The 25,877-nt window shown below is 45.4% G+C and overlaps 1 protein-coding gene across 13 annotated transcripts in view; it reads left to right on the top strand.

Annotated features, from left to right (window-relative positions):
• The window catches only part of LOC120953582 (uncharacterized protein CG43867), a 178,561-nt gene that overhangs the window by 121,356 nt on the left and 31,328 nt on the right, over positions 1-25,877 (top strand). For 11 of the 13 annotated variants that reach the window (XM_049607518.1, XM_040373655.2, XM_040373660.2 and 8 more), the window contains one exon: positions 19,895-19,957. In XM_049607518.1, the coding sequence (XP_049463475.1) occupies positions 19,895-19,957 (63 nt within the window). Of the gene's footprint in view, positions 1-19,894; positions 19,958-21,246; positions 21,353-22,605; positions 22,827-25,877 lie in introns of those variants that run through there. The other 2 variants (XM_049607519.1, XM_040373663.2) reach the window with 2 other exon arrangements.

Here is a 25,877-nt window from a genome sequence, read left to right on the forward strand (position 1 = left end):
TCAAAGGCTCTGTTTTATGTATTGCTCCATAGCAGAAATCAAATGTAAACTTAACAACAAAACTAATTTCCAAAAGCAATGTGCACATTGTACCACGCTCTAAGTAAAAAACGCACATTCTAGTTTCGAGTGTTTCGTGGTTTTACGACCACTCTGCAGCTCCTGTGCGATATCGAGTGTTTACCGCGCGGGTAATGTGCCTCCAGCACGCAGCTCGTCTTTTTGTGAATTTTCCCAATACTCCAAACTTACCTATCATCCGTACAAAAAGGGAAGTTTTTTTTGTCCAAACGTTAATTCACCTACTTTATGGGGAAGCAGTTGCGTGCGTACACCAGCAATGGTATGAAATGCAAACGCGCGTTTGTGTGTGAGTGGTAGTTTATTTTCCATCGATTGAGACGCAGTGCAGTACCTCGATCGAGCGCAGGAGCGATACACTGAAACGCCAAAAATTATGCAAAATAATCCAACATTACCTCATACTTACGCCTACTGATCGTAGCAAGTAAAATGGCATGTGACAGCACAGGAGACAGTGGGTTTAGGGAAGATTTAATGGGCTCAATCAGCCGGAAAGGAATGATTTGGTTTGCTAATACCACACTCACGCTAAAGTGGCACTCGGGTGAGAAAGAGAGAGATAGGTATTAGAGGTTTTTTTCCTGGAATAACTATTTTGGCTACGCCTACCACTATTTACGACGTACAGTTGTGCCATCGTTCGAAGCGAAGGTTGCCCTACGCTGGTTGGAAAGCAGTAGCATACGTGCCTTAACGCGTCATAAACCCACATGCAAAATAGTTGTGTGAGGGTGATTCTACGAAGAAGGGACGAACCATTTCATTAGTCATTTCTGTTACTTAAAACATAGCTTGAAATACGTACGCTGCTCGAAGTTTCAGAACTGCGCATCAGAGCAATAAGATAATAACCGAATGATAATGGCAACTTTGCGGTTAGTGGAATGTATCGACTACAAATTACGATACTTCCAAGAATGCACAATAAGCCAATCATACTGGTTCGTGATCATGAATGCTTTATACTACTAATTTCTAGAGAATTTTCCAATCTTATGAAGGGTTTTTGTGGAAAAGCTCGATGAAATCAGTTCCGAGAATTTTTATTAATTTGTTGTAACGAGCCGCAAGGCATTGGATTCCGAGTACAACATCCTCCATCTCAACGCTATCACGCACCATGAAACCTGCACGTGAAGACAACTTTAATTCCTTCATTTACAGCATCGATGATTAACGTTGGTAATAGTACCTTAAAACATCTTCCTTCCGACATTCTACTGTTCCTGCTGCACTTGCTTGCGCTGTGGCGGGAACTCGGGCAGGGCAGTATCTTTAATATGTCCGATAGCTCCTCACTCACCAAAACGGACGGACCCCACTCCCCTGCGCTGCGATTCCCATTACAATGCCACCGTTCGTGGCAATAATGTGATGAATCTCGGCGGACGATAAAAAGGTACCGTCGGGGGACCCGCTTGCCGCTGGTGCGATGCCGGGCGCTATCAGCGATGAAAATAAATCTTTCCGGAAATGTGCCGCCTTGCTTTCCTTTTACACGTTGTCGGACATTACGCGTTCAAAAAGGCATCCAGAACAGAACTTCACCAGCAGCAGTAGGGAGTTTGAAGGAGTTGGTTGGTCAAGATAAAGAGACAGGAGAACAAAAATACAAATACACACACTGGTGACGTAGTTACACCGAACCACATTAAACAACCAACCAAGCCAAGTTTCGTCGCCCGGTTTAACATCCGTCGGTGCACTCATTTCGTCCTTTTTGTTTCTCCCGCGAGGATTAGTGGCCGGAACCAGCGTCCGGAGGTCAATAAAAATCCAACCACCAACTCCGACACGAACCGTCAAACGTCACCTGAACTTTCTCAGTTGTGTGTATATCTCATTGGGCCAGCCAAAACAATACGGCCGGTCCTCTACAGTGTCCGGAGGTGCCCAGTACACCGAAACCCGAGGCAGGCTACCCATTTCGAGCGTGCGGGGTCGCCCGTTTTATGACGCTTGCATCTGGAAGTGCGTTCCCTTTTTCCGTTTATCTCGGCTACGCTCCGGTGGGCGATTTATGATTTACTTCCCCAGCATTTCTCTCCTGTTTTGGGGATTCTAACTCCATTTCCCCTTTGCCCACCGTACACTAAGGGAGGATTGCTGTTGCAGGGCATCATTGCTACTCCCCAATGACGAGGCGTACAAACCTCTTCTGGGCGATGCTAAGAGGAGACCTTTATTATATATTTTTCTCCTTTTCTCTCTGTAACCGACGACCGAGTCTACTAACATACCCACTGCACGCACAATATCTCCCCACCGGTGTTGGGAAATGAGAACCTAAGTAGAACGAGAGTGTTGTTTGCACAGTGAGTCTTGCCATAAAGCAAGATTACGCTAAGCATCGGCCGTTTGCTGTAATGAAAATGAACAATAAAATTCCCATTACGATTACGCGGCCCTACCACCATGACTACCGCTACTAGTACTACTACTACTACTGCTACGACTACTACTTTTAGTACCCGAAAGCTTGCCTCTCCCTCATTGTGCCGTTGGTCATTCCAGTGTCTAAAATTGAAACATTTGCATTTCGGTAAGGTGGCACTTTATGGGACGAAATGGATAGATACTGCCTCTTTATCGCATAGTACGGTGGGTTGGGACGAGTGGAACGACAATAATAAAAGAAGGTGCAGTGAAAGTTTTCCAGCAGTCCCGTTTTCCATTCTCTTAAAGTGCCACACAGATAGTAGGTATGTGTAGCGCTGCGTAAAAACACTCAATAATGAGTGTGGGTCGAGTGAAAATAAAGGAAAAAACGATTCTTTCAATCCAACAAAAGTGACAAAAGTTTGACTTTTTTTTATGCCTTTGTTTTTTTGCTACCAAACACACTTAAGTGTAGTGGCAGCGGTAAAGATAAAAATGCACTTTTTGACGACAAACTTTCCTGTTCGGCCGGTTGATCAACTTTCAAACGAGCGGCACAAGAATGTAACTGTGTCAACGAGGGGCAGGGAGTTGGCAGGGTGGCAGAAGGTATATTTGCGGCACGAAAATAGGACAAACTTTAGCGCGAACAACGCAAGAAGTCATTAAAGCCCACTGTCTCACTTAGGGAAAAGCGTGTTGGGGAGTTTTGTTTTTTTGCCTTTTCCTATGAAGCTTACCTAAATACAAACGAACAAAATCATAATCCCGTTGGCAAACGACTGTCGTCTGTTTTCCATTTTCTTTGGTATCCATTTTCAGAAATCAGCTTTATGGGCACGATTTCGATTTTGTACTGGTGCAATATTCGAAATCGTTACGGGTTTTGGTTCTACACGCGAGCAACTTTTTCGTCCTATTTCGACTATGGAGTGTTGGTTGAGAGATTATTGATTCCAATTATATTTTTTTTTATAGATAAAGACACTGTAGTGGAGTACATATGTCGAGGATTTTCCTTCAGAAAAAAGTGTTGATTAATCTCCTTTTTCTCTGTCTAACAATCAATTGAAATTCAGGATCTTTCATAACAACGTATCCTTCACCACACTAAAACGTGTATTGTTCTTAATTACTGTTGGATTTTGGGTTTATACATTAATATTTCGAGTATGAATTCAAATAAGAAAACACATAAGAATTAGAAGGAACTAAACCATAGGATATAGATAAAACTACTTGACTAATTTGGACTGCATGAAATGAACTGCTCGAACTACACGAATGAACTTTGTAATGAACTATGGGAGAAATGAATAAAAAGTTGCAAACAGACCGGCGATTAAGGTGCATCAAATTTATACTAAGCTACTATCACAATCCAGCACTTTAGTGAATATATTTCACAATTACGAAACATGAGCTTCTACCTTGTTTTTCGTCCTTTATTTTCTTTGTACTTTCTATCTTAGCAATACAATACAACCCACAGCTTATGCTACCGATACCACGGGCAAACCAGGACCTCCCCTCCCCCTTCCACCACATCGAAAAGCTGTCAAACGATTCCAAGCTACACGATGGACAAACTTTGCCCAACTATACCAGGAACTACGCCAGTCTACAAAAAAAAAAGATTCGAAACACGAATCCACTTGAAACATAAAAGCAAAGTAAAGTTTACCGAACGTTATGATAAAGCGAACGCCTAACCCTCCCCCCACCGTTATACCATTGTGACGCCCAGTGGCTGCCGTCCGCCATTTTGTTGTTATCGGGGTGGTGGCGGTAGTGAATGGGAGCGGGGCATTTTTATGTTCCATTTTTTCGCTTACACTTTAGCTTTCCGATAGCAACTTTGGCGGATGGAATGAGATGCATTTGAACACGGTGAGTGTGTGTGTGTGCTGTTGTTTTTTTCAATCCAACTTTTCCTATGCGCTTTTCGCTATAATGCTTGAAGCATTAAAAAATCTTCCATCTTTTACGACGTGCGGAAGGTGCAGTGCACAGTGAAAGGCCCCTCCATTTTTGCTTTTACAGTTGTTTGGCAATGTGCATTAAACATGACGGAAGTAAAATGTGTACAGCTCATCAAACATTCACCGTTTGATGGGGTAGCAGTACTTTGATGAACGCAGAAGCGCAGGAAATGTATCGTGCTCCTTTTTTTCACTATGCTGCTGGCAGGAAGATAGCGATGTAAGATAGATCGAATCGGAAAGCTATCAATTTATTTTGGGTCAAGAATTGGGGAGTGTTGGTAGAAATTGAAATCATTTCTGCAGAAACTTTGCACTGTACCATGAAAATACATTTCCCATCGTTTTATAACGTTTTACGATCCTCTTCTCAGTCCTCTTCTTTCAAAATGATAAACAAACTAAGGAAGCTATCTATCATTAACAAAAAGGCCTAGCAAAACAGTACACCAACTTGTTTAATTACTGGCTACCTCTGGGGCAATGAATAGACGAAACGAAATGATATAGAATTATGTTCCTGCTTCCTGAGTGCGGCTGTACCGACCTTCGAAGGCCGCCGATAATGAGAATCTCCCATTCCCACCTTTCGGCAAAAGCAAACTCCCAGGACACTTCCCATCCAATCCGCCCAACACACACACACACACACACACCGTTAACGTCCGATTGGCACGCAAATTTCGCATTACTTTGGACGATATTTTAAGATGAATTACGCGTTGCGGGCGCCCCATCCCTTATCGTACTACAGCAACTGGGCCGTGGCGAGTTTCCGAGGAACGTCGGGGCGAGCTACAACTCCCACCGGGTGCACGGGCAGGGCCGCGTCCCCCCCTTTTCTTTCGGCCGCTTTCCTTTGGTGCTTGTATTGAATGATGAGCTGCCATTTCGATTACGAACGATATAATTCACACTAAGGCTTGCAGTGGGAGTTCGACCACATTTTTCTGGGGAAAAGCAGGTTTTCTAGTGCAGGAGAAATTGTTCAGCCGTAGCCCCCTTGTCCGACGACACGAATGAGATGAATTCAATTTGGCACCTATGCTCGTGAGAGATGGGAAGATTAATGTTTCTTTGAGCCGGAAACAAAACAAAATTATCTGTAACTGTATGAAACTCGGAATGGGGAAGGAAATGATAAGCAATCAATTCAGCGAACTGGAACGGAAGGCAGAAAAACAGACCTGACCTGTGCCCGCAATGCCACCTCACACGGAGCCACGAAAGGTTAACAGTTTTCCGCGGAATACCAACGGTACCACCCCCCTCCCCAGCTTTTACCGATCGTTCCGCGGCACAGCAGCGGCACATAATTTGCGTGCATAATTTTCCACCGGCAGGCGCTCTGGCTTGCCACCACCCAAGGGCGGGCATCCAACCCACTCGATGCCATTAATCAACGGGGAATTGTGCAAACTAATGCTAGGGTTTGGAAGGTCATCTCTGCCATCCGCCATCCGACGGAGCGAAGGAGTTGCAAACACGCGCTAGAACGACGCCGGTCGCCAGCACAACTGGTCGCGTAACTGTGTGTGTGGAGTCCGTGTCGCAAGGAATTATGCAAATCACGACCGATCCCGGTGGTCCGGTGTGAGCGATGGAGAGCGGAAATTAAAGTACCGGGTTAAAGTTTTATTCCTTTTTTTTGTACCGTGTCTGCGTGGACAACCATAATTGAAGGGTTTTGGGGAGCGGGGATTATGTACGACATGATTTAGTATGCCGGGGGATTAGTGCCGGCTGTGGAGTGCCATGAAGGTGGATAAAGGTGGGCGATGGGAGGGATGTTAGCGAATAGTTAATGAAATATCTGCGAATTAACACGATCGCTGATGATTAATTAGCGGAAAGCAGCGCTACGGGTCAATGCATCGAAGAGAATGAGAGCTGGTGAGTGTTATGCGAAACTATTACAGCACCTCGCTTGGGATGTGGGAGTTGGTTAAAGCGCAGAGAGGATTAGTTGGGGATTTATTACACTGGGAAGCTTTTCAGTTTTGCTTCCTTGCTTAATTCTGTATCTTAAACAATTGAAGCAATGTGAGAAGCGTAATAACTCGGCTACCTTGCATACATTTAGGCGTTGTATGCAAACTTGCCTTAAGTTATGCAATCTGCATTGCAGCATCTCCTTAATTCAAGAAATATCGATCTGGAAGGAATATAAAGAACGTATCTGTTCAATTTGGTTGCTACATAAGCAATTAACAATCAACATTTAAATCACACTCATTAAATATCTTAAAATCAGCGACATATTTACCACTACCTAATCGTTCCACTCACGCCAAACTACATGCCACCAACAATCGCTGGAAGGATTTATCGTGGCGCAGGAATGAAACGAATTTCTTCCCTCCCATTTTAGAAGCTTTTAAGTTTTCATTCAAACCCCTCTGCAACGTCTAACCCGTGGGTTCGCCTTATCATAATGCAAAACCACAGCCGCATGTTTAAGCGCCCAGCAAAAAAAAGCATTCACTCAGCATTCTACAACTCATTTCTGTTATTACTTTCCGCTGCTGTTGCTGTTGCTACTGCTGTTTCTACCGCATACATAGACCATACTTTTCCATCCGTAAACCAACCGCTCTCTCCCTCTTTGCACTTTCTCATCATGGATGGTGACCCTGCCGTTTCCGGTTTCCGCCTGCCCCTGCCGGTGTCGTTGATTTTCATAATCCTTCCATAACTTGTGCTTTTGCAGCACTAATTAGCATTTTGCCGTTTTCAAACCCCGTCATGTAATCAATTATGTTTACAACGGACTCCTTCTGCGTTGGTCATCCTCGTGCCCCTGCGTTCCTCCCCCTAGAACCCGCCTCGTTCTGCGTTGGTTTCACTGTGGCTGGGATCAGCAGAAAGTCGGTTTTGCCAGCGATAAATGCATGAAAAGAACATTTTGTTACAAAACTGATTCGAATAAGCATCCCTTTTTAGCTGCCACACGGACATGAGAATGTGCACGTGTGTGTGTGTGTGTGGATTATTTAGCTATCCAATTCCATTTCCCTGGCCTCGCTTAGCATGCGAACATTCTAAAGCTTTTCCCCATCACCACCGGGCCCGGTCCGACGGGTCAAACCCCGGTAATGAGGCGACGACCCCCGTAGCAGCAGCAGCAGCAAAAAGGCCACCATCGCTTTCAACAGCAAAATTCCATTCGCTAAAACTTCCACTCTAGTTGAAAGAAGGTTTTTTTTGTTGCTTGCTTGCTGTGTTGCCTCTACTGCTTTGCTTTCTGCGCCCCATTTATCCCTCGTTTGGATGCGCTCTAGAGACGAGGGATAAAGGGAACCTTTCCCGCCCGAAGGTTGTAGCCTGACCATGGCATGAAAATCCTGAAATCATTTTTAATCTTTACTAATAAATTCAACACTTTATTGCTGGCGCCTGCGCCGCCCCTCCGAAACGGTTGGCCAGTCCGGTCCATTTTTGCGCCATTTTTTTTTCTTCTCCGCCCCGCGCGCTCGATTAGCGAGCTGAAAAGTCAACCGGTTGAAGAGAGGGGGAAAAAGGGGTTCAACGGTGCTTTTTTTCGACTTCCACCATCCTTTTCCTATTCGGTTGCTCAAATCAAAGGCAAACCAGGCCAAAGGTTGATCGGTGAGGGTAGAAAATATAAGGTCGCTGAGTGGTGGACAGTTGGATAGTACAGGTTTACTCTTGCGTTTGGAGTGGAAAACTCAATCGCTCGCATAGCGACGCAGCAGAACCGGGTGGAAGCCTTTTAGTTTGATCGCTTCCGGTGCTTCCTTATCACTCGGGCATGTGTGTATACATCCAGCACCGGAAACGGACACTGTGCACCAACTCGCACCGATTGCGAGTCCGAAGTAGAATGACGCCCTTCAATGCCAGTCAAACGGCTCCAGGGTGCTGTGTGCAGGAGTTTAACTGTGCTATTTATGCACCAGCGAGTATAAAAGCGAGCCACCATTGTTGCGCGCCACATAAAGTGTCCCGCTGGACCATCGATTTGCAGTATGAAAAAGAGCATTGCAAGCGATATTGTGCTGTGAAATTATGGTACATGTGGGGTTATTTTTACACCATTTTATCCCTTTGTGTGTGCATCACCTCACCTGCACGTAACCTATTTTCAATTAATGTACCACGCAGGATGATGGTGTCGGTGAGGATGATGATGATGACGGTGATGGGTTCTGCCGTAAAGCTTTTAGCCATTAACCAGCACAGACCCCCAGTAACCAGTGCCAACCGGTGGGCTAGAGTGCTAATGGTGATGGAAAACGTTTAATTACATTCGCATGCAGGCAGCGGGTGAAGTTGATCAAGCTGGATTGAGTGAAATCTATTCAAATTCAAAGTGGTGGTGGCAATTATTTTCCCGTGCTTCAGTGTTCCAGCGAGCTCAAATGTTTTATCGCTTGCTTTTCCCGGCAGCAGTGATAATTTAAGCTCTCTCATCAAACAGTAAGCTGTTCAAAAAACGCTTCACTTATCTGCAGCTATCATAAACGATCATAGGGTATTAACTTGTTTCCATTAATATTTAAGCTGTATCGGCTTTGTTCCATGATTTTTTTTTATATTGAATAATAGGAAAATATGTAATTGATTGCATTCATTTGTGATTAAAGCTTGTTTAAAAAGAGCAGATACGCCATTTTATTGAGTTAAATCATTTCTCCATAACAAAAAAATGCATCTTTCACTTCCACGCATAGTAGTGACTATCAGCCTGAAAGTATGCTATATGTATTGATTGCAGCAATTTAGGCGCTATATTTAAAATATTAGCAACATTACGTTTATTCATGCGAAAAACACAAAGCACTATTACAACAACACTGCGGGCCGCCAAGCACAACAATGCAAGGGCTCACTCGTGGCGTTAATCATACACAAACACAAACACCGTGAGACAAATTCCGCTCCATTCTTCACTTGAACTGGTCGGTGAATTTTAGAAAACCGTGCCACCATTAACCCTCCAATTGGCGATTGATCGTTTGCTTTGAAGCGATTGCACATTCAATCGTTCCCCCCCCCCCCCCCCCCCCCCTTGCGTGATGGATCTCGACCCAGCGATAAGACCTCGCCTGCAGTCGTACAAAAATAGACCTCCAAAGCCTTTCAGGAGCGCTCAAACTGCTCAAAGCATAACCCGGCTTCGGGGCTGCTAGTACGTTCCATCGCAATCCATCACGTTACGGTTCATCATTAGTGCCGCTAGTGATTGCGATTAATCTTTCCAGCGCGCACCACCACACATCTCAATGGGGGCAAAGGAGGCGTTCTTTGAGCAAGACGAAAAGCCCACTTTGAGAGTTTGAAAGTGAAGAGAAAGAGCACCCCCCTTTTTACCGATACGATCAATCGTAGAAGCGAGAAGGATAAGAAGGGGTGAGAGAGTGACGAGTATTTCGAGCTTTAGTACCCTTTCCCCGCGCTACGGGTGCCTTTTTCTATTCATTTTCCCTTTCGCAACCATCGAGGCCGCTACTCAGATCGATTGGTTTCGGGTACTACTACACGGAAACCCTGCTGGGATGGAAAGAGTAGAGCTTTCAGCGATGAATTGAACTTTAACGAAACACGGCTGGATGAAACTTGTTTTCTGTGCTCAACTCGTCACGAACAAATGCAATCCCGGCAGCAGAAGTGCCGAATAGGAAACTTTACCCAATCTTTCTCCCTCTCCCCATCTAATGCTACCTACCGACACTTTTGCAAGCAATGGTAGCAATTGATGTAAAAAGAGTTCGCTTCCTGAAAAATGGTACCACAGCACCAAGCGAACGGAGCAATTGAAAGGATGAAACAAGAAGGTACGAGAAACACCAAAAAAAACCAACGTAAGCAACTCTCCGGGTCAAAGGCTTGAGACTCAACAGCGGGAAGGAAGTGTCAGAAAACGTTTCGTTGCTATTGAAAAATGCGATGAAAAACAGCACCTCGTAAGACAAGCCCTTTTGGGGATGTCCAGGGCGCTCTCTCTCTCTCTCTCGTTCCGTGTGTCCATTTTGTGCCGCATCACGGACACGGCACAGTCATGGCCGGAGGATTCCCGTTTGTTGCTTCGGAGTCACGGGACCGGTTTCAATTGCATCGCCAGCTGGGCAGCAACGGGGTAATAAATGAATTACATCTTCGTGATTGTTGCACTTGCCTGCGCCTCGGGGGAGTAGCGTGCTGCCAGCCAGCGTTTTCGATTCATTTTTCTTCGTTGTTCCCCGCCGGGCCGGGCCCGGTTTCATCCGTGGACGTGTCTTGCCTCGGTTCCGTAGGGTGGCACGAAGGGTTGCATCACCCCTGAATGACCATCGAATCTAAAACAATCTTTCAATGCCTTGCCCATCGGAGAGCGGTAAACGTAAACTGCTCGGAAAGCTGGGCACACGTGTTGCTGCTGCTGCTGCTGCATCAGGTTTTTGCCTCACCACCACTGGGACACTCCACGGACCAGCATGGAACGAACCGAAGCCAAACGACCAAATGTGCCCTGCCGTGTGCGATCATTTTTCTTTCCCTGCGTGCAGGGACCACACTTGTCCCATGCGTCCGGATGGTTTTGTTCGCAGAAAGTAAAGTTTTTACCTTACCACTGGCTGTAAGGCTGACATTGTTGACAACAGTCCTTTACAAATAGAGCTGGGGTTTTTTGTCTTTAAATAAATGGTGATGAAAGCTTCATTTCCTTCACTGTAACATGCGGAACATGAAGATGGTTTTGCATTTTTTGCCCCGAAAAGAAAGGATTTAAAACCCCAAAAACCTATCATCCTGCCTGCAGCAATTAATTGCTTTGTTTGCTTATGTACCGCTTCAAAGGTTGAGGATCTTTAGAGAAGGGTTTTGTTTGTTTGGTGTAACCTTCCTTTATGGGCTCAGCATTAATTTCCCGCCCGTAGATGATAAGCTGCTTCTTCTTTCACTTGGGATGGTTAATGGGACGAATTTTAATCCTGAACATATTATACACGTAAATATTATATTTTGTAAGGATTAATAACTGTAACGGAAGCTATAAGGATACTTACCCGAACGAGCTTACCCTTCATTTTACCGTATCTAACTTGTAAGAACTTATAATAACAATATGCAACAAACTTTGCAAAATGCAAATCTTAAAGTGTGGGTACAAACAACGGGCCACTCGTGTTCTGCTTCCAGTCTGGCTCTCTCTCTCTCTCTCTCTCTCTCTCTCTCTCTCTCTCTCTCTCTCTCTCTCTCTCCGTCTTTTCTTTCCATCAACTTTTTCCATCATAAATCGTGAACGCGCACACGGACGCAAAAGTTTGTCCGCCGCGCTCTACAGATAATGGAAAATATGTCCCTGTCGCAGGGTGGCCCACCATCCCAACCTGTCAACCCATTCCCAGCCAACCCCCAACACGAAGGGAACGGTGGTTGTTTCTTGGTTGCTGGCCTGGAGCAGCGTGGCATGACGGTCGGCAAGACGGATGAGTAGCGCTTTGTTTTTATTGGATAAAATATGCATGAGCTCCTCCTGCATGTCGGGTTGATCTCCGCGGGCAAGTGTTGGGGCTGAGCCAAAGACTTGCTGAGTCCCCGTCAAGAACTAGTGCACGCCGGGGATTGGCTGGTGGGGCAGGGAAAGGAAGGGAAAAAGAGCAAAACTAACATGTCACAGGGAAATTATTTTATTGTTTTAACAATCATCATCGGTGTTAACCGTACGGAAAACAGTTGTTACGGGGTTCAAAACTCCGGTGCTCGGTGCTCGGTCCACTTCAGGAAACTTTAATCCGTTTCTCTGTTATTTTATTCATACTTTGCACAGGGGGAGGAGGGGGAATACTGATCAAATTTGGTCCTGCACGTGTAGTGCTTCAATTTTGCTATTTGCTAATTAGCAACTCATGTCTTTGGTTATCTTTATCAGCAAAGCTAACGATGATAAATGAATTCAAAGTTATCGAATTTGTAGCTCACTCGTGTGCAGTGCGTAGGGAAGACAGATTTAAAGTAAAAATAAACCCAGAAAGTTGGCAACACTGACTCGTAACCTCATTTTTGGCAGCAATGTGTATGCACCAAACGAACAAAGACGAAGACCATTCATTGCTTTTGCTGAGCTTTCCTTCCTTGTGCACTCGTCAACGGCTTACACGGTGTTACGATGTGCTTTTCTCCCCGGGTACGTTCCACACAATAGCACATGCACCCATCAACCTCTGCTCGGATGCAGTTTAAGTTAGATGTGTGTGTGCATGTGTGTGTGCACCACGTGCGTGCAAGTAGTATAGGGTCATGTTTGTCTTGTACAGCAATGTTCCTTCCCATCGAAGATTTCTTCGCAACGCTCCTTTAAATCACCAAGCAAAAGCGGAAAGAACCATCTTAACCTGCCACCTGCCGTCAGCTGAACTGCACCACATGTTCGCGGGATTTTCCGGGTCTTTCCCAATTGTCAACATGGTCGATCCAGAGTGGCGTGTCGGTGCAGCAGTGTCGGCACAAATGGGTGTTACATGAAGCGTTACATGCATCGCAACACAAAAGGCAACGTAGCACTCTGTGTATGTGCCGTAATTGTGTTTCCCGTTGTGCCTCGTCATGCGCAAGGTAGGAAGGTCCTTTGGGCAAGCATACAATGCGGGGATAGGGATAGGATAGGAATGTTAGGGTGGTTTTCCTAAAATTGGGTCACCATTGGGCGCTAGAGGCCACCCAGTTCTGGGAAAGAAGGGTAATTTAATGGAAATTCTCTACCATCGATTTGTGAGGTTCTTTGTTGAGAGTGGAATGGTTTCGCTTTTTTGGACACATAAAAGGATGGCAGCATTCTTGGCTTTACATGGTTTGTACTTGAATGAAGGGTTTATAATTATGTTATGATATTATGTTTTATTTAATAATTTTGTCACATCTTTACATAAGATGTTTTGCTGTAAATTAGAAGCAGCATCGTATCACTGGTACCCATCACATCGTGGTTCTGGCATTATATTGCTCACATGGGCACCATTGGGCACAATACAGGGTTTCCCACAGTTTATTGGTTGGTTACCATCAATTTTTGGTGGATTCCCATGTTTCTTTGGTGCGTTTCCACGATTTTTGGGCGTTTCTCAGAATTTTTTGCTCCAATCGTATTGATATCCAATCGGAAAATACCAATAAATTATGGGAACGAACCAAAAATCTATGGGATATGATAAAAAAATCGTGGGAACGCACCAAAAAAATCATGGAAACTGACCAATAAATCGTGGGAAACCCTGTAAAATTGCAAACTTATTTTTGAACCATTTTAATTGAATACCGCTAAATAACAAGAAATCCCTCTAAATGATGCTTCACAATGAATACTTCCCGCAAATCAATATCAACAAGTACAACTCGACCGACGTTAACAAAAGCAATCCTCCCCTCCCCTCCCCTCCCCCCACCCCTTCAAAATTGCCCAACGCATCAGCATTTTCGCCACATTCACCTCGACCAAATTTGTTTGCTGTCCTCGATTCACGCCCTTCCTGCGTCACCGAATTGTGCCCAATTTAGTCACGGTTACGCACATTCACCCCAAAACCACCCAACAGCAGTGTCTGCGGGTACAATAAAATTTGATGGTAGATAAAATTCGATTCCCCCTCTATTAGGCTGGGAGTGTGCGTCGTCACCTAGCCGTCGCACACACACGCAAAAAAAAAGGCAAAAAGAAAAATCGTCCAAACAACAAGGGCATAGCGCAATGGAGAGAATCGAGCATGACACGCAGGGGTTTTTTTTTTTACCTGAACCGACAATCAATAGCCGAATAATAGGCCGCCCGCACCACAAAAGCACGCCCGTCTGCACACAAAGCCCCGGCTGAGTGATTCGTTTTTCCACTTCGTTCCCGAAAGTGTGTCGTCCTTACCTGATCATCTTGAAGAATAAATGCTCCTTACCACCACCACCACCACGTGCAACCGGCAAGTTACCAATGGAGACGCCCAGTGCGCTTCAACCCGCACACGGCGCGTCGCTTACCGATTCAAAAGGAAAAAGATTCACCTGACGCTCGTTAGGCTGATTGTCTGTTCTGTTCGCCTCTCCCATTGACCGGCAGCGTATCCATGGTGACGTTGCCGCAGCAGACACCAACAGCTTACCGCAACAAAGGAGCCGTCGTCACACGGGATCCTAGCAGCACTTGAGCATTTTCCACCATCCACCGGCCCTAACGGGGGCTCCTAACGATGGCTAGTGATGGAAATTGTCGTTTAGTGAAGCAAAAACCGAGGGACGGCATTTGAAGAACATTTTTGAGCAAGTACGAAAACTGCGTCACAGCGGCGGGGGTGCGAAAAACTTGTCTCTACCACCTTTTCCCGCATGCGTGTGCTCGGCTAATGCGGAAGAGAACGCAAGCAGACACCGAGTGAATTAAATTTATCAAATTGTAGCTTGTGTTCTGTTTGATTTCGAGCGTCTTAGCATTCTGTAAGAGAGAAGAATGTGTGAAAAAGTGAAATAGCAAAAAAAGAAAGAAAGAGTGGAAGAAACAGCTCAAATAGCAACAAAACTCCCTGCCCGAAGTTCCGTTCATGGAGGCACGATTCTCGTGCGAAACGGGAGGAAAATATCGCCGAGCAACGGTTGCTAAGGGTTGCTGCATAAAACTTCAATCCAGCATACTGACCAGGTAGGACAGGGTGACTTGAGTCGGCATGGTCACCAAATAGCAACAGGCCCAGGATGCCTCTGACGAACGATGGATGGTGGCTTGACGACGGACTCTGCTTGCTTCTGATGCTCTGCCGGCATTATCACGGAGAGCGTTTCGTTTCAGCTTCTTTTTTTTGCGCTTCTTTCTTCAGACTATCATTTTCCAACCACTTGTTGAAGTTTTCCAACGAGCGTGCAAACTTTCCCGTCGGGTAAGTTAATTAGAGAGAAAGTATTTCTTAGGGTAAATGCTGGATATTGATGAAGTGTACAAGGTAGTCTGATTTCTGGATGAGTTTTACCATTTATACTTATGCTCATTGCTCTTCCGCCTGGAATAATTACTGGAAGAAAAAAAAGGAAGTCTTTGTATAGTATCTTCGGTACGTTTCATTTAAACATTCTTTATTTGTTTAAAATTCAAATGTAGTTTATGCTACTGATTTTGCTTAGAGTTTTTAAACATTAAAATAACTCTTACTAAATTCATCCTCGTTTCATTTGCAATCTGAATAAATGCACCGCCGAAAAAATAACAGTCCCAGCCGAAGCGTGCAAGTATTTCAACCCATTTCTGCTGTTTGCTCTACCGTTATTAACTGCTGTCGTGTGTTTACTTTACGAAAATTGGATTCAGTTCCAGCTGGATTTGGCTCAGCAGCAGCAGCAGCAACGAACCCCCCAAAAAAACGAATTGGAAAATCTCAAACCCCCAGGTAGCCCACGGGGTTAGAACACAAACAGAAACCGGAGACGTTTCATTTCCACTTCAACTTACTCTTGCTACGCGTACGCACACGTTAGTGTGCCATGCTTTATCCCGCAACACGCCGGCGTGCAGCGGCTTGGAGCATTTCGCTCCAGCGCTTTGTCTTGCGTCACTGTCGCTCATCCATCATGCCTGTCAGCGTAATGCGCGCGCGCCCTCCCCCTGTGCATCTCATGCCCCCGTAGTAGGCTGCAAAAAAAAAAAAAACAGAAAGTGCTCAAAAAAGTGGAGGGCTTTACCCTATTGCTAGTGGTGCCATTACGGTACACACCTTTTCTGCGCGTTCTAGCCACGGTTTGGGCGCTCAATGCGCGGTGGCTTTCTCACGCTTCTTGGGAAGGAACAACCAGGCGTGCAGCTACTGAGTGGCGTATGATAGCTCTGTTCTCATGTTTCGTTTCATCGTGTGGCCGGGAGAACAAAAACTGCCACCACCGAGAACGCAAGGAAGAAACAAGAATGCCTCGAGTTTGAACGGCGTTTTGGGGTGAACGCGCAATGGTGAACGCCTTCTTCGCCCCCCGCACTCATACACATACACGGGGAAACACATTTATCAAAATAGATTTTCACCAACCGCGCATGTTTTTTCTTCTCGCGGTGTTTTTTTTTTGTATTATTATCGAGTTCTAAACTCAACCAGCTTCCAGCAAACGCTTCAGGCGGGTTGGAAATCTTATTGCTGCTGAAAAATGCCGCCCCACCTTAATGATATGCCAACACGCGTAACCGGGAACCCACGCGTTTCTGTAGGGCACCATCCATTTATACAATGTTCCTTTCCTTTTTACCTCTTACCGAGCAAACTTTCGATGGTGGGTGGCAGCAGCAGCTTGCTCTCCCGTACGTACCTTTGGGGCTTGTTAGCGAAATCGAAAGTAAGCGCCCGCGTAAAGGAAAAGCAGCCCCAGGAAAAGTTCGCTGCGCGCGTGTAATGGAGAGGAATGCTGACGGGAAACCAACGACTCTTCTGATCCTTACGGCATTGCAAGCGGGGTTCCAGGGAGTTTTCCAGCATTTCGTTCTGTGCTGTAGGTGGGTGTGTGTGATTGTGTTGGGAAATTGTTCTCATCTGGTTGGTACATTTCTCTGCAGGTTGGTGTAGTGCCAATTTAGTAAAGATGGGTAGGATTGCTTGGCAGTGCAAAAGCAATGCAATGGAATCAATCAATTTTAAAAAGCAAATGCACTCCGTCAAGGGGAGACACGGTCCTATATTACATTCATGCAGAGCATCGAAATCAAATCTCTATTGGTAATGCCAAGGCTCAAGCAAATTTAAATTTCATTCCCCTTCATCTCAATAACAAGTTATGAATTTCCCGAAAATGTTGTGCATTTATTTATCATTGAATTATGGTTGCCTAACTTTCCCTCCCTCCTTAGTTGCTCGTTTGCACGGGTGAACTAAAAATTCATTATTCATGATTTTAATAAAATATTCAACGTAAAACCGATGGTTGTTTTGGGGGGGGGGGGGGGGTTCATCCCCCACTCCTCATTTCGCATATCATATTCTCGCCTGTCCGCCAATTTCCAACCAAACCCAATTCTTGACCCCAATCAGAAATTTGAACCACCTTCCCGTGCGGTTTGCTCATCAGTCATCAGTTGTGTTGGTTAGTTGACGTGTCGCCTTTTCACCCTTACCAGCTTTATTTTTTTTCTTTTATAAAACTTTTTTCTTTCCCTCCAATTTTCCTTTCCTTTTTACCACGGGCAATGGCCATACTGTGCCCTCCGTACAGAGAGGGAGACGATTTTTTCTCACACTTTGCTATCTCCCCCTTTTTTTTTTAAAGCGAATGATCATTAAATTATCGGTTGATTGAATTAGACCTTCGGTTGCTCTACGGTGTATGGAATTTTTTTTCCCTTCACGTTTAGCTGTTCTGATTTTTCTTCGACACAGTTACTACCAACCAACCAACCGACCGCCTTCCTCCGAAGCCGGCCTTCCGAAGCGGTGGTTACGGCCGTATCCGGTATCGGAAAATCGATCGATTTTCTCGTCCGATAAATCCGGAAATTCTTTCACTTAAGCAAGCTTACCTCTCCCAGATAACGGGCAGGAAGGGAGGGGGGAGGAGGAGGGGGGAAACGCTCCTGTCGCTCCCTTGTCCGCCCGGTATGTTTATCTTCCGTTTGTCCGTGTGGCTGCTGCAGGTGAAGGAAAGCGGGCTTCGGAATAATTACATTTTCCGGTGTCCCGTTTTTGCCCGGTGGCTATCGGTTTTTCTGTGGGGGTTTGGTTGGTTATTTTGGCCCTTTTTTGCGTAATACCCGGAATATCCGTGGGAGAAGGGCGGTTCGCGTTACACCAGGGACCTGTTGACCGCAGATTTAAAGCGAAAATTGACCAGAAAATTGACGCACGACGATGATGCGAATGATTAAAGGTCATCTTATAAGATTTGGAGTAGCGCTGGAACAGTTTTTCTCATTAAAAAAAGCATATTCAATTTGAAAAGATCGTTTTTTGGTAATACTTGTGGACAGTTTTTTCAACAATTATTTCACCATTATACGCTTCAACTCATTTTTTCGGCAAATGGTTATGTTTTATCATTTAATTTGCATTAAATTCTACTCAACTCTCAATAATCCTATACTGTTTGAAAAGTGTATTCCAAGCTCATCATACCATTCAAATAAGAATCCTTCAAAGGCCACTATCGCCACTCATAATGGCCTGGACCTAATCCTGCTCTGTTTCTCTCTGTCTATCACTCTCTAGCTTTGGCCGTGCAGCGTGCTTTTCTCACTTAAACAAACCCAAATCCCTTGCTGCTCGCATCCAGCGGGGTCCCTGGACGTCCGAGCGCCATTCTCTAATTACGGGCTCACAGCCACACACACACACACACACACAATCCGTTCATCTAAACGCAAAGAAGCAACGCTCATTTGCAAACATTTCTTTGCGAACCACATTTCCCAGAACTGGGCGCATTTATTAAATCATTCCCAGCGTATTCCGGCCAGATCCGTGCGCATACGACCGCTGCTAATAGCCGAGGCTGCTGGAGCTGCTTTTATATAATGGCAAATCTTCTCTCGGTTTTTTTTGTCCTCTTCTCTTCTCCACCATTTTGGGAGTCGATTGTTTCGGGCGCTGAAAATCTTACCCGTAAGGCACACAGCCATCCGAAGCAGGACATTAGAGAAGCTGGCAAGTGTGTCCCCCAGTACCACCACTACCACCACTACCATGGTCATTAGTTTGTATTTCCTCACAGCACCAGCTCTACGGTGGCAGTGCGCTCTGGCGTCTCATTTAAATCGGAAATGCTTTGCTTGAATGTTCGGGCGCCGGGTTTGGATGGAAGAGCCTTGCTGCTCTGTGGAGGTTTGTGTATTCCGGTGCATTCTTCCTGCCGCGTTTGATGCGATTGTTGAGGCCGAAAATATGCTTTGACGACGGCCAGCGAATGTTGTTCACGAAACGAAATTTTAATTAGCACTAATTGCCGTCATCAACAACTGGCTGGCTTGTGGTTGTCGGGCGGTCATTGGAGAGCTTGCTTCGCGTCAGGCAAGCAAAATGTGGGGCAGACGGCTCGAATGAAGCTCAACCACCGGGAATCGAGAGGGCTCTAGTGGATGGTTTCGGAGTTCGTAAAATGACAAATCTTTTCGCGCGATTTGGGGAGCTCAGTTTGGCAAAGTTTTCCATCATTTTTTAACCGATAAATTTGAATTCATACACAAGGCCAGAAATGAAGATCCTGTGAAACAAAATTTCGGAATAAATCCTCACTCCTGCCTCCTAGGCCCAAGTATTGTTTTTCATCGCCAAAACCGCTTCAAGCGGACGATGTTTTTGTTTGATGGTGTAAATGCGCTAGCGCCATCTATCTGTCAATGGTAGCATCTCGAGAAAAGAACATCGCCGCCTAGCCGAGACACACGACCGTTTTTCGATGAATTCGTTTTCCAACAGGCATATGATTTCGCACTACAATAAAATTTATACAAAACCTGTCGTATTTCGTTTCTTACTTTATCTCTTTCTTTCCTTTTTTTGTTATAGCTCTCCGAACTGGAGCAGCGCGTCATCGAAGCTGAGGAGCGAGCTGAAGAAGCTGAAGATAAGGTAAGTTTATTATAAAAAATGACCCTAAATCCCAAACCATATTTTTCAAATAAGTTTGTGTAATATAAACGCTGGTATATCTTTTAACTTATGGGATTGAGAATATGCTTTGTGTGCCAGCGGGACATCCATTTACTGTGTTTACACTTCCCCATTGTTTGGAAACCAGCCTGATGCTCAAACCATGCGTTCAACCATCTTATGTGATTAAAAGTAAACAAAGCACAACATAAACATGCATAAAAGATAACGACAGGGATGAAGAAATATTAAAGGAAGGGGGGGAATTCATTACGATTTGCTCGATGTTTTATGGATGATTTATTTGTCTCGAGAAAAAAGAGGGTCCACGTACATTACAATTAAAAAATTAAAAGTTATGTCGTTAAAAAACTATCTTTTTCGATAAGGTTTGAAGCATTGGAAAAAACCTGTATAAAGCAGGTTCTTTCTAAATAAAAAAAACACACACACACAAAACAAAAAATATATCTTCAGTACATATATCCTTTTCGTCCTTATATCCTTTTCCAAATGGGGTTCTTGTCCCCGCTAAGGTTCAAAGGTAAAGCTCCAGAAAAGTTCAGGATAAAATAACCCCGCCTAAAGGGAAAAGCTTCAGGACGTTGACAATCAACCTGTCATAGTATGACATAACCAGTGCCTGTCAGCTTCAGTTCAGTGGACCGTTTCCCTTTTTCCCGTCCACCCTTCCCTGTGGAACTGGCTATGGGCAGGATGAATTTTCCGCATGCGCAAATGGGTGCAAATCTCTACGAGACCGCTATCACAAACACTATTACCAGTATTATCACACACACACACCTTGGCACGCAGGCCTATTTTCACACACTTACAGACAACATGTTGGAAAGGAGGAAAACCTTCACCTTACGATGGGAGGAAGCACAAGCGTCGTGTGCACCACCTTGTACAGAATGGGAAAGGGATTATCCAAAACCAAATGAATTGCATTTTTCGAGCGATTCAATTACATGGTTAAAGGTATTTATTGGCCTGTCTTTACAAACATGTGCATTCCTGGTGGCTGTATTACAATGTGCGTGTATTAGAACGGATCCAATCCCACCCTTAAAACCGCATGTTGACAATCGCCTTCATTTCCCGCAGGCCAAAGCCTAACACTAGCCTGTTTCTCTGTGTGAGTGTATAGAAGAAGCCACTCACACACTGACACACACACACACTTCACCACCAAGTGAACCCCTTGTCCCCCCCTGCTCGCGTACACACACACGCGCGCTCGCGCCTGCAACCCGCCTCTACCAAACGCCACGACAGCGACGACTCGACGGAAAACGGAAACAACGTTTTGGATCGGTGTCGCGTTTTTTGACGGGCGAGATTTTGTTTTAATACTCCATTCAATTACGGGTACGGGTAGTTAGTTTTACGTGTAAAAGTGTATCAAAATACATCCCGTTTCAATTGCTCGGTTTGGTGCAGATTAGTGTGATGTGTGTTGTGTTTATTCGGGGTTTTTGTCTTATCCCTCGGTCACGAAACACACAGAAAGCAACACAACACACGGCGTAAGAGGGGAGGCTTCTTCGCTAGCGTCCACGGATCAATCGCGAAATAAGAATCAACCCCAGAAGCGCCTGGGAATGGCGAAAAACGGCGAGCAACTCAAGTGTGCGTACACTCAACCGTTTCAAAAGGAAGCATGAAGAACGAGTCCAGTCGCAGGCTGCTTGGATTATAAAAGCTGCATCTTTCGGATCGGTGTAATGTGGGTTCGTGGTTGGCTGTGAGAGCCGCAACTTTAGAGAGACGAAGGACGAATCTTTACTGTCCGGGGGGCAGTAGGTAAAACTATAGTCTTTGGCCAATACATGTGATGTGTAGTCTACAAAAAGGCAATTCTTCCAATGCAATAGAGCCCCAATATATCCTGGCTAGTGTGCTCCTATTTCTTACCCGACGCGTATCGGAATCCTTTCCCCGTCTGCGTACCAGTGTGTCCTTCTGTGTGTGTATGTGTGTGTGTCTGTGTATGATCGATTGCGCAAACACAGCTACAGTGTTACTTGGAGGCACCAAGAAGTGTCCTGTGTGTACAATCGTTGTGCAAAAGTGGCGATAGAAAGAAAAAAAACCCTCAATCTCCTCCTCCGACGAAGGTCCTTTTGCCAAAGAAATTCGAAATAGCTTCCAGCCTTTCGGGAAGGAACGTTCAGCACCTCAGCTCTACCCTTCACAAGGGAGCAGGGTTATGAAAGTGTTTGCGGCCGTACAGGATGATGCGTTGATGTTTTCATCCACGCCAGTCGTGCCCGTCGTGCTGGGGTGAGAGAGAGAGAAAATCCATACCTGAAGCGAGAGATTTAGCCCAAGTGAGAGCAAAAACCTGTGAGAGCTGCACACTCCTCCTCTCTTGTTGTGTTGAATTTTCGCTCCAGCGTTGTAATGTCTTGAGTAATGGACAGCAAAAGAGAATAAGTTAAGGAAATAATAAATAGTAAATAGTATGCGAAACAGTGCTTTAATTAAATAACAGTTTTTTTGTGTATTCTGTGCATTAAAATTAATCCAAAAATTATCAATCTAAACCAAATAGAACATGTGGAAACGAGTACCTTTATTGCCGTTTCTTTTGTAATTTGAATACTTTTTTAAAAATATACTATTTTTTCAAACCGGTTTTATAATTTTTTTGGTTAAAAATAATTTCAAAATGGGAATTCCAGTGATACCAGTGCTAGTGTTGTTCTAACAAGCAGTGTGCGCCACCCTCCCCCTTCCGGAAGTGTCACCCAGCATCGCCCAGCAGTCACAACACAACTGCTCCGCAACAACATCACCAACACCAAACCAAACTAAAATGTCGCAGGATCTATGAGATAAGGTAAATCTAGTTGGAAAAGGGCATTTTGGGCTGTCAGAGAAAGGCGACAACAACGACTGCCCTCCAGCACACTGCACTGTGAGAGTAAAAGGGTCCGTTTGGGTTACACGACTTAGGAGATTAGACTTTGCTTTACCCCAATTCCCCGATAGCGTACGCTCTTGCCTCAATGCCTAGAGTTGCTCCCAATTGGTTGGTGGCCGTGTATATTCTGTATGCACATTAACACGCTGAGCAGCTTGAATCTGCTGCTGGTCTGGTTGTTAGCAGCCTTGACCTACATTGTAATTACTCGTTACACTCGGCAGAGGGAGCTTTCGTAGAGCGTCAAGCGTGGCGATGCGTAAGCGACAAGTTAAAAAGACACTGGTCAGAGGAAAAGTACGCTTCGAATGTAAACAAGACCAATCGGGGCAGAGCGTTCAATTGGTCTGCTTACATAACGCACCCAGCCCCACCAGTACTGCATGCGTCGTAGTTAAACCCCCTTCAGGCTCGATCGATTCCTTCCTACCGCTCCAAACATTTCACCCGAAGTAGGCGGACTGTGTGACTCGGCGAACTAAACGGAATTGGCCTTACCTTGCGAACCTACTCCCGTTGGTTTTCTGCTTGCCAACTTCCCCACTGAAAGTGGAATTTCTCTGCATCCTTCCTTTTGTAGGTAAACGTGGACAGACAGTCCTTCCTCCTTTCTGTCTGTCATCTAGTAGCCTTTGGCGAAAGTTTATTGCCACTGGCAAAACTCGAATGGAATGTGGCTCGTTACTTCCTTCCCACTTAGCGCTATGTACCAAAAGCTTTCGCCCAAGCGGGTGCGTTTATCGAACTTTTCCCCTACCCGCAAAAGCCGCCTAGTTACCCTCAGTAGCCACCGCCAGCCCTGAAGCCGGTCGAAGTAAGCGGGCAAAAGCGTGCACGCTCACTTGCGGAAAATTCAATTTTGTCGCAAAGCAATGATAGAAAGCGCAGCTCAGTTGAAAGAGCAAGAACTTTTCGTCGGTATTTTTTCTTCCTTTCTTTTTGGGTTTGCCATTCTTTTCCTTTCCCGGGTGCTGCTTTCCCCCCAATCCCTCCCTTTCCCTCTGGTGGTTGGGGTAAGTTAAATCGTTAAAGGTGCTTATTTGCCGGCGAGTTCAACGAGCTCTCTCTCTCCGGCCAGCACTTCTAAACAAATTGACGAAAGTTCAGATGTCAATGACAAAATAATGAACGTTTCGTGCTTTGTTGTGTATGTGTGTGTGTGTGTGTGTCTTGCCTTTTCATGCGACAACAAAACATGCCAACTAGCAGCCTAGCAAGTGGCATCGGTGGAAATGTGTTAAGTTTTCGGCAAGAACTGTTAAAGGAGCAAAGTTAACGACGATGTTAACTATTTTAAATCAATTTTACCGTTCTGTGCATATTTTGAGCAAGTTGTGCTTGTGTCGCTCCAGCCCGAAGACGCCCAAACAGTTCGCTAGACCGGTTCGTTCGATTGAAGTGTTGTTTATTTACATCCTATTTTTCAATACATTTTTCTGATAACAGAACCATAACTTTGTCTGAATTCACCGCACCACTTTTATCCTGCTTGACTTTGTGACTCACAATATCATCCCCCGAAGCTAAAAATCACTCTGCAAAAGCGCAAACAACTTCCACTTCGTATACGACGGGTTGGGATTTGTTTTCGGGTGGATCCCATTTGTCATTCGCCTTCATCGGCGGCGTCGTAACAATAGGAGCAGGGAAACACTTTCGCAAAATAACAAGTTTATCACAAGCCTGCCTACAAGCCCTCGACGCGGACGGGGGGGGGGGAGTGCAGCAGCTCCTGGCTGCAGATCGTTTAAACCAGACATAACCACACCAGCATGTGGCGTACACTGTAGAACGCGTCCAACCCCTGGCTAGACACTCGAGCCCTCCTGGCTCTCCGCTTGAAGCTGGGGGGGGGGGGGGGGGGGGCAGACGCACGTCACCCTCCCACCAGTGCTGGTGGTGGCGTCGTCAAAATGTTGGCCGACAGCCAGACTGGCCACTTTGGCGACGGCAGAACGAACGCTCTGGATGAGAGTAGGGATGATGCTGCTGCTGCTGCTACGACTGCCCTAGCCACGCATACACATACATGTATGAGGCGTATCTTCAAACGACAAACGACATTATGTATGCATCATCCTCTTTATCTCCTGCGCCTTAGAAGTATGGCCCATGCCGTTTCGTTACGCCGTGAAGGGTTTCTAGTGTGGAGAATCATGGTCAAGATCTCGTAAGTTCTTAAACGGTTTATCTGTGCCGATTTGTACACTTGGCGATTTGGTGCACACATGACGGCTTCCACAACGTTTTAATCCAAGAATTCATGCTCTATGTATGCTATTGAAGTTGTCTTTACAGTTTTTTTAAGAGTATTTTCCCATTTTTGGGATGCTTTGAAGGTTCCTTTTCCCTCAATCATTACACATTCACCTGTTACTCTAAGCCCCTATAGAAAGACAGAATGAACCCAAACGTGATTGATTTTCAAGGAAAATGGCAATACAATCCTTATAAAGCAACAAATGATTAACACTGCACCGCGCTTCCCCCCTGATCCCTGACACAGCAATGTCCCATGACCGTGACGGATTTGAACCGCTTCGATGCCGATTAAAAATCAAAGCGAACCAATATCATCCACCTTCCTCCAACAGCAGTGGATCACCTTCCCGCAACCCCTCACTACCATTGGCTTCCACCATGCAGGGTTTTCATTTTTAATTAAACATTTTGCACCCCAAAAAGGAAAACGTCAAAACGGCGGTCAAAATCCCTCACCGATCGATAATTAATACACCGGGAAAGCGTCAACGCGTTTGCTCCCATTTCCCAACGCGCTTCGATGAGGTGGGGCGAACGAGGGGGGGAAGAAATATTTTCATCTCAATTTCCCACCCCCCCCCCTCCCCCTCAAAACCAACCCGCCGCGTGTCGTCGTGTTGCTGTCAGTGAAAATTTTCTTCCACGTCATTCACGACAGAACCGCTTGAACCGGCGGGGAGGAAGTTGGAAATAAATTAATTTCCT

The sequence above is a fragment of the Anopheles coluzzii genome, chromosome 2 (genome assembly GCF_943734685.1).
Source record: "Anopheles coluzzii chromosome 2, AcolN3, whole genome shotgun sequence".
In the NCBI taxonomy this organism is placed as follows: Eukaryota; Metazoa; Arthropoda; class Insecta; order Diptera; family Culicidae; genus Anopheles; species Anopheles coluzzii.